The sequence below is a fragment of the Syngnathus floridae genome, chromosome 3 (genome assembly GCF_059516105.1).
Source record: "Syngnathus floridae isolate MCC-2025c chromosome 3, RoL_Sflo_1.0, whole genome shotgun sequence".
Lineage (NCBI taxonomy): Eukaryota > Metazoa > Chordata > Actinopteri > Syngnathiformes > Syngnathidae > Syngnathus > Syngnathus floridae.
The window spans coordinates 22,223,730-22,237,189 of NC_142415.1; the positions used below are offsets into that span (position 1 = coordinate 22,223,730).

The following is a 13,460-nucleotide window of genomic DNA, read 5'->3' on the forward strand; positions in this document are numbered from 1 at the left end:
GAGGATTTTCAATCTTTATGTATCGTGAAATTGTATTTAAAAACATCTAAACTTGTAATTTAATCATAACTCTTCTAAAATTAGACATGTTTAAAATATTGAATATAAAATGATTTGCGGTTTGATTCTTTAAGATGAAATCAATTCAATTTAAGTCTAACTTTTTTATTTATTATTATTACTTTTATGACTTTATTAGTATTTATTTAAATTTAGAAAGGAAATCACATTACCAATCAAAATGATGTATATTTGTTTTGATAAAATAAATTATGTAAATACATTTTATTTTAATATTTTTGGGGGGGTGAGTCATATAAATTTAAATAAAGATTTTATGTCATGAAATGAATGACATCTGAAATTTTTACATCTATTTATGTATTGAAATAACTAAATACGTCAGTTTATAAATCTTTTAAAGTCAAAATCATCTTTGTTGCTCGGAATGAAAAACGTTTTTTTCCTTTTTTTCCTCTTGACGTCAACAACATCAAGTCTGACATTGCCGCTGTTGCCCATGAAGTCGCTGGCTTCTTGTACAGCAGCTCATATTTTAAATAGCATACAAAGACGTTATATTACCCATGTAATAACTTTTCAACTCAGCGGGGGTCCCACAGGCGGCATGTCTGCTCCCGCTCTTAAATAAATATTCTGGCTTCTCTAAAGTCAAATAAAATCTTTTCAAAGCTTGTCACAGCAGCCATATTTACGAATGGAGCGCAGTCATGGCTCAACCCTGCGAAATCGCGTCAGGCAGCTGGCGAGATGTCACCTTGCGTCTTATTTGTGATCACTCAGGTAGAAATAACGGAGCGGCGAGCGATGCAGGGCGGCGGAGGGATGGATTTCATGGAGTGCACCTGAAACGTTGTTTGGATGCATTAAGCCAGGCCGAGGGCATGTGAGAGCGCAAGTCCCCTTAGTGGCTTTTTTTGTCCTGCTGCTGCAACACTGAAAGCCTCTCCGAGGGTTTGAAGAGGTCGGTGTGGTGACGGCGGAAAGGAAAATGGCGTGCGGGGTGATCATCTACGCATTCATCACCGTGCTGCGAGAAACGTGTTGAATAACTTTGTTGTCAAAGCCATGCCGTAATGCAAAGCGAGCCGGGGGGTAGCTACCAAACAAAACACAAAAGAACATTGCTTTTCGCGCCGTCAAATTATCGGGATGTTTGTTGCCGTTGGATGACGTAAAGGTCGGATGAGCAAAACATGAGCGCCCAGACACGTCGGTGGATGTATAGCCCATTTATATTCACCGAGGAAAAAGGCCTGGTTTGGATTTGAAAAATATATAAGTTGTATTGTTTACATTGAAAAAATCTAAATTTAAATACTTTTTTATGCAATTAATGACAAATTTTTACATCCGTTTATTTATTGAAATAACTAAATAGGTCAGTTTTCAAATTAGCCTTGTTGCTAGGAATGTATACATCCGTCACTGTCCAGTGAAAAACCAACATGGCCGCCCAGATGGCAGCCATTTTTGGAACCGACAAACAACCACTGCAAAAGGAGCAATTTGATTGGACGGGACATTATTTTCCAAAATCTCTCGCTTCCGTTATGTTGAGGTTCCATTGCATCTTTGCCCTTGGAGATAAATATTCCTGCCAACTCTACCACACAAACATAGGACTAATCTACGGATGTCAATCAAACGTGAGCCGTAATATCGAGATGGTGTACGTTTACCCATTTCTTAATATTCCGAGATGTCATTTTGATAAATAACACACGACAATATAATAAAACAGAATTTAGTGTACAACAGAAGAATAGAACCCAAGAGACGAAAAAATATATCCTTTTTGGCTCACCTGAACCCCGCTACTACCGCTGCTGATCATAAGTCATAATAGAATTCATTGCTTCGTGGCTTCTCTGCACATTAAGTGGAACAGCAAGTACTTATAATTGGAGCAGGCATAATACAGCCGAGGCTACAGTCGGCCCGTGTGAAGGAACAAAGATCTTAGGGGGAGTTACACAATGGTAAGAGCATACTTGGGACTCAATATGATTCCAGTGTGCTTAAAAGGAAAGTGTACATTATATAAAGTGTTTAGTGAGGTTAATGTAACCCTCAGAGGCTTTTATGTGGAGTTCCACAAAGAGATCATCGTCATGGTCGCAACCGCGTTTTGACAATAATGATGGGAATGTGAGTATGGATTGGGAAAATTGTTCCTGCCTGACTTGCTGAAGCTGTAAAGTCAGGCCGGCATCGACAAAATAGGCCAGACTGACCTGAAAGAGTTTTTCATTCCTTTTTTTTTTTTTTTTACCAGGGGAGTAACATCCTGCAACCTCCCTTTCTGGCTATCTCATCACTAAACATGAGGATGCCACCATGCATGCAGAACAGCAAAAAAGTGCAACGGCGTTTTCTTTCGAGCCAATCTACGGCCAACCCGCCACGCAATTACAGTACACACAACCTGATGAGTGTCGTGTCCTGGGAAAAAGTCGCCATGGGAATTAATGAAATGCCACGGCGGTGGAGAAATTGCCTGCGTAACCTATCGTCAAGGTGCCCTTGTCGTCGTCACGGGTGAAAAATTGCGGCAGCTTCGACTCATAATCTACATTTTTTTTTTGGGCTGCCTTTTCTGACGTTTGAGGAAACGAGTGCGATTCTTAAGTAAAACCTACCGAAAGGTCACAAGAATGAAGACATTTAATTACCTCTGTGTCAAACTTTATTTTAATAATACAACTTGGAGCCTGTCCGCCTCTTGTGCTGCCAGGGAATATCGGGGTCATCATTTGGTTGTTCAGCGAGTGAAACAGAATTTCACCAAAATACACTGACAACTTGACTTACCAGCGCCCTGATGACTTTCTCAAGTTTGCAGTGGTTACTTGGTTGATTTTTCTGGTGACCCCATTTTGAGACTTAAATAAACTTAAGCTTTGTGAAACTAGCGACATTTTCAGAAATAAAGTCACTCCCAACTGAAAAACGGAATAAACTCCTCACCTGACTTGACTGCTGCTGGAGTCCGGGTCCCTGGCACCAACCGTGCCGATGACGGTATTAACAGGCGCATTTTCATTGACCTCCAGCGTGTAGATTGGCTTGGAGAACACGGGCGGCTCGTCGGCGTCCTCCACGACAATCTTAACCGTTGCAGTATCTTTGAAGGGACCGCCATTGCCGCCGCCGCCGCCGCCGGGGTCTGACTGCACGTTGGTGGCCTCCACTTTGAGCGTGTATGTCCTCCGGCTTTCAAAATCTAATACCTGAAAGTCAACAAAATAGGAACCGTCACAATGAGATGTGCCCAAAAGTAACAATTTACAATTCACACAGTTATAAAATAAGCTAATGTTGTTAGCATGGCTCAGTCGATGCTTTGCTTTTGTTTCATTTTCTCATTGCTCTAAGTCACCTATTGAATAAAATTGTGTCTTTACTTGAAGTAACCAAGTTACCAAAGTCAATTATATCAGTTGTAGATAAACATCTAGAAATTACGAAAGAAAATACGCATGTTAAGTTAGCTTAGCCTGCACAGTTTCTGCTTGACCATGACTTCAATGATTTTGACTAGGATCAGCCTAAAGTGGTATCCAAATAATCCTTTTTGGGGTAATAGTCACTTAAAACAGTAAGTGATTATTGTTCTGTCAGCGAGCACACAATTGATTTACTTTTGCATCTGTCGGGCTTTGTCGTGATACTTTTCAGAAAATGATGCTTTGTCAGGCTGAGCAATTACCCTTGTATGAATCTTTTTATTTACGCTCTTGCTGACATCATATTATTAGCTGCCCGGCTAACACAAAATCAATAACGACAAGCACTCTGCGCAGGCTATCAAAAAATTCTCCAAAGGGCGTTTAAAACGTTTTGTCCAGGGCACGTTGACATGTGGGCAAGATTTTGCAGTCGCTGTGCTTGGCCTGCAGTGATTCTGTCACAGATGGTCGATCATAAATATGTAACCACCTTGTTTTAAATGTTTGCGTTTGGGAAAAAAAGGATAAAAGGTTTTTGACATCATTTAATTTATTCAATTGTATATTATAAATATTATATATTAATTTAATGTATTCAATTATTTGTCAGTTTTCATTTTTATTTTCACATTAAAAATTTGTTGGGCTTCACTTTTTATTACTAATCCTACATTGGGTGTTATATTGATCCAAACACAGTTCTGGTTTATCATTTTTGATGGCGGGTCACATGGAGAAAATTTTAGGTGCCCCTAAAACCTCTCTGAGGTTCGTTCCTCCACGGTCTGAGAAGCTATTTGGAGCACTTTCATCCTCCTCCATCTTTCTCTCCCTCTGATCCCTCCATATGTGGTGACAGACCCCCAGCCAGCGGATAACACTTTAATTCAAAGGTTAGCGACGGGAAAGAAGCCGGTGTGAGGCTGTGCATGGATGGTCAGAGTGATTATATGGAAATAGAGAGGGGTGAGCTTTTGGAGACTTTTATTCACCCAACCAAATATTGCTTCCACCTTTCGAGTCGGCCTGGTAAAATATGGATGAAAACCAGTGGAAGAAAAAAAAACAAGTCAGTGTTATACTGCACTATGGCGAGATAATCGTAAAGCGGAACGGTGACGTTCCGATTAGTGTCGGTTGAAATGAACTCAGTTGGCGATATAATGTGCGGCTTGTTTAACTTGGGATTCGTCTTTGTGTCGTGTGTAATCGGTGGTTTCAGTTGGGATTGACGGATTTTGTAAACCGCGACGTTCCAACCGGTGTTGTCATTTATTCTTGTTTAGTGCTTGAAATTAAAACGAACGCAATAAAACCCCGAGCGACGGCTTCTGTTTTAGCTAGCGAGTGCACATCATGCTTTTTTAAAGCAGAAGCTCTCAAGGACAGCATTAGCATGGTTTCTTGTGTGTTTTGACCTTCACTACTGTCGAGTGGAGGCATTAAAGTACTCAGCAGTAAATTCCAATACCATCCAAATAGCTTCAAACACACACACACACACACATGGATCCGCACACACACAGTGGTTATAGAGAATTTATCCTGACTTGCTCTCAACAAAATGCTTCAGTGTCAGCGAACGGACAAGTGAGAGGATCTCATTTTATGAGTTATGTATTGTAATAAAAGCCCGCCACCTGAAGCTAAATATGCTAAAAAAGAGTTGCAGCATGGCACCGTGTTGCGAACCTATTGAATAAAACTCAAAGGGAAAATTCAGCTTGCCTAAGGGCTCAGCTCGCCAACGTCGCATGACCAAACCTAGCAAGCTGGTGAGCTGTGGCAGTCATTACCGAAGCCCTTAGACCACCGGTGTCAAAGTCAAGGCCCGGCCGGGGGCCAGATACGGCCCACCACATCATTTCAGGTGGCCCGTGAAGACGAATCAAATTCACGTCAGTACTAAAATTGCAATTGTCTTCACTTTTAAAAAATATTTTTTACTAGCCTGATTTGAAAACGAGATATTTGTCAATTTGTTTTGTAGCTTATGATTGTCATAACGGCCCTTCGACGGAAACTATGGCCCTTCGACGGAAACTATGAAACTGTGATAACACCCCTGGCCTTAGACTCCTATTTGAAGGTTCAAGACCCCCAAAGAGACACGAAGGACCATTTTGCTTGGTGTCGACAGTATTCGCAGTCTTGTAAAACATCACCTTAGAGGTAATGGAGTCAACGTGTGCTCAGTCACAAAGAAACAACAGAGAAATTTGGAGTGAGGTCGAACACTCCGCCGCCGCCCCCGCCTGCCCTCGTGTCATTTCCAGTGGCGGTATCACATCCGGATGGACTGACTGAGCATGAAGAAACTTCAAAGTTCAGCACAGGCTGCAGGGGTGAAAGCTCAGCTAACATCCTTCTAAAGGCCCTGAGGGTGAAGCGCTAAAATATTTTTGAAGTATCAAAAAGCAAATAAGCCTCTCCAAATCAGCACTCCGATTTAACCCAGTCGGTTGAAGACCGACTCCAACCCCAAAAAGTTTGATCGATAACTGCTAACCTCGCAGCAAAAGTGATTTTTAACAACCGCTAGATGTTAAAGGCCGAATGGGATGAGTCAGCGGGAGTCTTTTTGGTCTGTCACCAAGCTCCTTCACTGGACCAGAAGACCTGAACTCAGGAAGAAGCTGACTTCCACTCGCATCAGCGTCATCGCTTCCTCTTCCTCCCCTGAGGGCCCGACAAGTGTGTTCAAACTTCAGAATATGGACTGAGACCACGTTGATTCAAATTGCATAAGGCCTTCAAAAGTAATGGCGAACTTCCTGTGTCTTCTCAGGCAACACAAACATCTAAATGTTCCTGTAGTGTTTATTTAAACAATTTATTCTTGTGATGTTGATGAAAATGCGACTACATTTTACAAGTGACTTGCATAACAGCCTTCATCCAAGTGGCATTTTCAAAATTAAACACCGTCCGCCCACTCGTCTGACTAACGCGGCAGCTGCTCTCGACGTTACACAAAAGATTCGCCATCTCGTGATCGCAATTGTCACTGAGGGCGGAAAGAAAAGTCAAGTTTCAACTTCTACCGCAGTATCGGCTCGGAGCCTTGAAACGGAAGTTTCCTGTTTGTGTTTTTACAAAAGACTCGACAAGCAAGACAATTGTGAAACTCCCACTCAGACGAGAAGTTGCCCTAAAACAGACAAACATACTTGTGACATTTGCTTTGTCAACATTTGGCGCTTTTTACGACTGATGTTCTTTGTGGTCCCGGCGGACTGCCTGAGTTGTTTTTGCGTTGCACACCTCCTACACGTTGCGCTCGTCATTGTTGGTACTCAGAACTAAAGCGGCACCGCACGTCCTTGGGCTAATGTGGATTCACGTCACGGCAAATAGAGAGACTAAAAACGGTGGTTTGTTTGCTTTGTCTAATTTCTACAGCAGCCCGGCCGGGTAGGAAGGAAGCAAAAATATGACCTTTTTGAGTCGCAGGATGCCTTCTTGGGTTTGCGGGTCGATGACGATTTCAAATACGCCTTGCTCGTCACCGTCGATGATGTCGTAGGTGGATTTGGCATTTTCGCCCATGTCCCGGTCGTTGGCCTTTACTTTGCCTCCCGTCTGGCCGATGGGAAGGTTTTCCGGAATCACAAACTCATACAAATCTGTCAAAAAGACCAAAATCGATTAAATATTGATGCTGAGATGTTGTCATTTAGGGATGCTCACTTTTTGAAAACTTAGGTGGATTGTCGTTGATGTCGGTGAGGGTGATGGTGACGGTGGTGGTCCCGGATAAGCCGCCCATGTGACCGCCCATGTCCTTGGCCTGGATGACCACCAGGTACTCCTCTCGCATTTCTCGATCCATCCCGTGGAGAGCAATTTTGATGGTGGCTGGAAAAAAAAAAGACCAATTAGAATTACAGCATCTGCTGAGAAAATGTCCTAACCTTCACAGCCCACCTTACCTGACGTGCATTTTTTCAGAAGCACTACTTTTTTGCAAAGCGAGGTGACGAATTCCCTGCAGGGATATGTATGCATTTATTTTCTTCGCTTAGCATACAAAAAAAAAAATAGATCAGCCGCTTGTTTTGTGCAGTCTGCCATCATTTGTATTCGGATTGAGTGCAAATGATGCTGTTTGTGTCGTGTATAATCTGAGCTACTGTATGCAGAATTGGACCTTATTGACTGTGCCACAAGCGTGGAATATAAAAAGGGGCTCAACGGCGGCATCCCTGGATAATCCACTCAGAGAAACAGAGAGCCGCAAGATCATCAAATGAATATCAAACTCGGGGCTTTTTTTGTTTTTTTGTTTGGCACGACACCCCGTAAAGCTTCCATTCCACGCCCCCCAAAATGCGATTAGGCCAAAAAAACAACATTGACGGTGGAGCTTGCATTTTGTATTCTGGAGGCTTGTGGTCCGCAGAGATGGAGCACCAGTAGGGGTCAGATTTTTTTTTTTTTTTTTGGGGGTGGTCACGGGCAGAGGTGAAAGTAGATCACATTTGTGCAAGTCTTAACCTTCGAGTTTCAAGCATGGAGGGAAAAATCAGGGAAAGTCGGGTGGAGGAGTCGATGTGAAATTTCAAGCAAGTAGAAAAGTCATTTGCCAGTTCTACAATCTACATTTTCATTTCATTTTTAAATATTTGAACAGTTTTTTGTTAGTCTCTGTTGTGAAAATCGAGACGTTTATTTGGCGTGATGATTTTAGTGGCCTTTTGAAGCAAACTATGACTATGATACGGCCCGCGACAAAAATAAGTTTGACACCCCTGATCTACAATCATATTTAGTCACTAATATGCAATCAGTATACCATTCTAAAAGGCACATATATATGAGGTGCACCATCTGGCCGTCATGTGATGCACCAGGAAAGGTCTGAAGGACAAAAAATGTATAAGGGAGAACTTGAATATGCCATAAATATTCCATTACAAGCCATTATATTCGTTTTATTTCAGATCAAATATTCCAAAGTACTTTTAACTCCTTGTTCTTGCCTGAGGAAAGTTGTGTGTGTGTGTGTGTGTGTGTGTGTACGTGTGCGCTGAAACAATTTGTGCGGAACTCGCATCTGATTTGAAGCTAGGCCATGTCAGGCAACCAGCAACAAACAAATCCAAAAATAAGACGAAGGCACTTCAGTGACTGGCGCGCTCCTTATCTCTGAAGTTGATCATGGTTGATTATTCAAATTAATTCCTAATCACTCAAAAATGGGAGGATAGACAAACACTCATTTCCATAGTTGATTCCCCCCCCCCCCCCAACCCACCCAACCACCTAGCGGAGTGATAAAGTGGGCCTCTATGTTTATTTATTGATTTATTCATCCGCAGCTTTTCATTCCAAAGTGTCAAACACTCCTTAATCATCGCTTACCGTTTTTATTTTTCATTAAGATTCATTAAAACATCTGCCGTACGTGAACGAGCCATCTGCATTCACGCGGCTAGCACGGAATGCTAATGCCGCGCGCTATTGTGGATGAGCTCTTTCCCGACCGCAGGTGCTGTGAGACGGCGGCGATGGCGAGCACAAGGCCGGCTCCGCTTAGGACCGAGTGTTCCGGCTAATTATGCACATAAATATTCTCGTCCTCGCCGTCTCACTCTCTTTTTCCCCGACTTGTTTACGTCTCATGTGTTATTAATATAATTCATGTCATCTTGTCCTTTGTAGACACGTATTAGAACGTCATCTTGAAAAGCAAGTCCAGAAAAAAAAATATTTCAAGCTTCCTATTAGATTTTGGCTCTTACCAAGTAAAAAACGAGAAAATACAGTTTTGAAAGAAACAACAGAACCAAGTAGCTGTTTGATAAATCAACGACGGTTCTCGAGTCTTTCTGCCTCGTAACGGCAACGAGGGCACGTCATTATTATTACTCTTATCATCAATATGAATTCATAACCATGCGACCGTGCTGCATTAAGGTCGGCCGGGTCGGCAGACAGGCTCCTGCTTACGAATCTCGCAATTATGTAGATTTAATAAGGGCTTTGATGCCGCTCATTGTCCAAGCACGCAATATATCACAGATGATCGCTTGACCTGGCTAAATCCCCTCGCAAACAACGACGGAGAAAAGCGCCGATGTGTCCCGCTGATATCGAGGCCGCCCGCCTTTTGTCCTCATCTATTCAGCGGCGGCGGCGGCGGCGGCCATTATACGCTTTTGCAATCACATGTGCGGCAAGCTGATAATACTTTCCATTTGTGCCCTCATTAACTTTTGAAGCCGGGGCGAAAGATCCCCGGTGAAGATCGCCAACGTGGCTTCATTAAAAATCATCTAAGGCCACTGACACGACCGCCGCATGTTCCTTCCTTATTCAACCTAATTACTCTTTTCGGGGTTTTAGTCAAAGCTTTACTGTCAAAATGAGAGGGCGAGGAAGCCAATTATCAACCGTCGAGCCCAAAAACCACGTTGGCTTTCTTAAGACTTTTTTTTTTCCTGCATCTTTACAGATATGAACATATTGTGGATCAATAAAATTGCCGCCGGGAGTTTTACAAAACTTCCAGTTTAACACGGGAACACAGGTGCTTGCTAAAATTTGCTGACTTTTCAGGTATGATGAGACCCACAAAATGGTGATTAGTTTGTGGTCATAATTACAGCGATGACAAGAGGACCTTGAAACCGCCAAGTGCCCTTAGCGTAAATATAAAATATAACATATCTCCCTACCTGACCTCGGCTGACATTGTGAGCCGGTTTATCTACGTGTCAGCGGCTAATGAAAAGGGCACAATGTTTAAATACTAAAAGAGTTCTTGGCCTATTGAAATAATCCAATAAGATGTTATCTCCACCTCCCGTTGAAGCCTATCTCAGTGGCATTGTGGCCCGTTGTGGGCGTGGCGGTGTTCATTCACTCACCGTTTTGTCCGACACCGTGTCGACTCGGAAGCGGTGAAAAGGATTGGCGCGCCATATTAACAACCGCGATTAAATTTAATGAGCCATCTTGCGGGGATCAGATCGAGGAGCAAACAATAGCAAGGAGCACAAAAAGAAGCTTTTGTCGGCCCAGGTGCTCGTAAGCATTTAGCACGAGGGAGTTTTTTGGCGTGAAACAAATTAGAAATAATAAGTAAGTAGATTTTTACGGCCATTTGTTGCGTACGCACACTTCGCATTTTAGTCCGACTACTGCTAGCTAAGCGCACGAGTGATTTTGTGCTGGAATGATTTATTGTCAATGAGGAAATAAAAAATTCACCTGAGTTGGGGTCCACGGAGAAATAGGGCTGCCCCTCCAGGATGCTGTAGACCAGCTTGGCGCTGTTTCCGTAAACCGGGTCGTCGGCATCGGTGGCGGTCACCCGGGTCACCGGGGTACCTGCCGAGAAAGAGCGAGCGTCGCGTAAATCGTTTCGTATATATTCTTTCTTGGTGGTAGATCAAATGAAATCCAATTCAAACAATCCTTCTCAATTTAAGTTTGGGTCGTTTCCAGGACTCGTACTTTGAAGAAGTCTGAGTAGGGAATGGACCCAAAAGAGCCACAATCCGAGCAGATGGGTGATGCTAAACTCTCATTTGTCGCCATTAAATACTTACACTCCGCCTGTGTGTGTATTTTTCTGGCATTAAAGTGTCATTCTGAAATTGTGACACGGCCCCCACTTGAGACTCCTCGTGACAAGCGTTAAGCCTTACTGAGCATTCTGCGTTGATTAGCTGTCTCCTGCTAGCTTCCAGCTAACCTGATGGATGCAGGGCGTATTTATAGACACAAGGCAGAAGAGGTAATTAGTCAACTGAAAGCTATGTTCCGCTCATTTTTGTGTCTGATTTTTAAGAACTCATTTTTGAACATGTTGTGTGAAAATGCTATTCAGACGTGCAACCTTCACACCTCCAATGTAGCGGGAGCCTCCTGGGAAAATGTCCAAATAGATTAGCCACGACCATTCAATCGGGCTATTGAAAAACAGACTACTGCGGAGTTATTAGGGAAATTTAACCGGTTCGGGCTTACGCATGGTGAGCGATGCCCTCGTAAGTCCCCGTGCAGGAGCAAAAAAAAACAACAACAACAACAACAACACAGACAAGCTGGCTAGAAGCTTCAAACAGGAATGGAAATGGTGCCTGTGAAGGATGTTTAAAAGGTGGGCTGGCTACAAACGCCGAGCGGTCCCTTGTCGTCACACGACAGAATTTATTTTGGCCTCGGATGCGCCAATTCAACCCTTCCAAAAACACGGGGAAAAAAAGAATGCACCAGATGTGGTAGGAAAATACACAAAAAAAGCCTGCAAAGTTCAATGCAGTCTGGCCAACAGTCTGATGTCTGTGCTGTGAAGCCCAAGACAGGGTCTACAATAAATGGGTTTCCGGTTGGTTCTGACTGGAATATAGAGTTCCTACGACCCCTGAGGCGCCATGGTCGGACCGGGCATAACAACGAGACCTTAGAGGAAAGGCAAGCCACGTTGCAGTGGAAGAAAACACGGCGATTGGAAGGGCGGCCATTTCACGGCTGCCATTGTCGTCGTCTTGGGCCGATGATTTCACAACGCGAGGGTGGTCATCCGAGACACGGTCTCTGCACTAAATCACAGTCCTGGAGATTTATACTTGCCGGCCGGCCGTCTGTTACACCTCCCGCGGTGATTACGTCGTAGACAAACGAGCTGTTGTTTGCCTCGTAAGCGCGCACACGCGCACAAAATGGCCACTTTTTAGCCTATAACAACACAAACTATTATTATTTGAGTAAATATTCTAGTTTCTTTTTTATTATTTTGACAGAAGGCATTAGAAGTTAAGCAGCACATGCGATCATTAAAATCGGTCCACTCGTGTGTCCGTGCGGAGGAACAAATTAGATCCTGTGTGCTGTTTGCCAATTGTCAAATGAATAACAGGAAAGACAGCCAAGGAAATTGCACCTTCTCCCGGAGATGCCACGTCTTATCTTTGCTCAAGTTAAATTACTGCCACTCGAGCGAGAGAAGGCAGCCAGACACACACACACACACACACATGCGCACTCCTAATTATGAAAAGTACCTTCGTCCTTCTAAAAGGTGTCTGACTATTGCAAACAGGCTTTATAAATCCTGAAGTAGGGGGACATTGAGGGTGTGGTGGTTCATAAAAAACAGTGCGAGCGACGAGGCATGAAATAGCTCCATCTTTCTTTCTTTCTGCACCACCCCATTCCTGGATTTAAAAAAGTGACGGATTAGAACACCATTGTTTTTTTGTTTTTTTTTTTGGTTCCGTTTCAAATCAGCAGATTAGCTTTTCCCAAAACATCCTGGCATGCTGATAGATGTTGGACCCGAGCGAATGTTCGCCGCTGGAGAAGAGACATTTTCCCCGCCTTGACATTGTGGAGATTACCATGCAGGCTTCAAACTTCTCCCGGTGTGGAGAAGGCCGGAAAAAAACATGGCGAGGAGGGGTGATGGGGATTATCCGTTTTAAAAGCCCACAATGGAGAATGTAATATGCCAGAATGAGCGAGTATAATGACTCGCGGGCGCGTAGATAAATACGAGCACGTAGGATATCGGCTAGTGAATATGTCGTGCGCTTTGTTTCCACGTTTACACTCTAATGACCAATGAAGTGAAGGACGAAATATGGGGGCGTGTGTGTGCTTCCGCAGGAATAAATGGATTGGAATGGAAAGCGGTGGGGAAGAATTGACGGCGCAATGATGTGGAAAAGAAACGTGGTGCAGAACTGTAATCGTTTTTCATGGTGGGGAGGAACGTCAAGTGAACTTGATTCAAAATTCAAGCTGATAAATTTCGGAAACTTTTTCAAATCTCAATCAATCTTTGACTGAGTCATTATGACACGTGCATATTCTTTGATTTCATGCTAGGTGTGGTCTCGCTGGAAAATGAATCGCCTTCGCAATTTTGAATTTTTTGGAGCTTCCAACAAGTTTTACCCCCCAAAAAATGGTCTGTCCAAAATGAAGTGAAATAGGAAAAAATTATATCAATAAACAAATAAATACATATAAAAA

At 43.2% G+C, this 13,460-nt stretch overlaps 1 protein-coding gene across 3 annotated transcripts in view; it reads right to left on the reverse strand.

The window, feature by feature from the left end:
• Positions 1–13,460, reverse strand: part of cdh8 (cadherin 8) — a 67,403-nt gene that overhangs the window by 10,341 nt on the left and 43,602 nt on the right. For all 3 annotated transcript variants that reach the window (XM_088370512.1, XM_088370511.1, XM_088370513.1), the window contains 4 exons: positions 10,689–10,808; positions 7,164–7,331; positions 6,912–7,099; positions 2,992–3,254 (listed from right to left, as the gene is read on the reverse strand). In XM_088370512.1, coding sequence (XP_088226638.1) covers positions 2,992–3,254; positions 6,912–7,099; positions 7,164–7,331; positions 10,689–10,808 — 739 coding nt within the window. The remainder of the gene's footprint in view (positions 1–2,991; positions 3,255–6,911; positions 7,100–7,163; positions 7,332–10,688; positions 10,809–13,460) is intronic.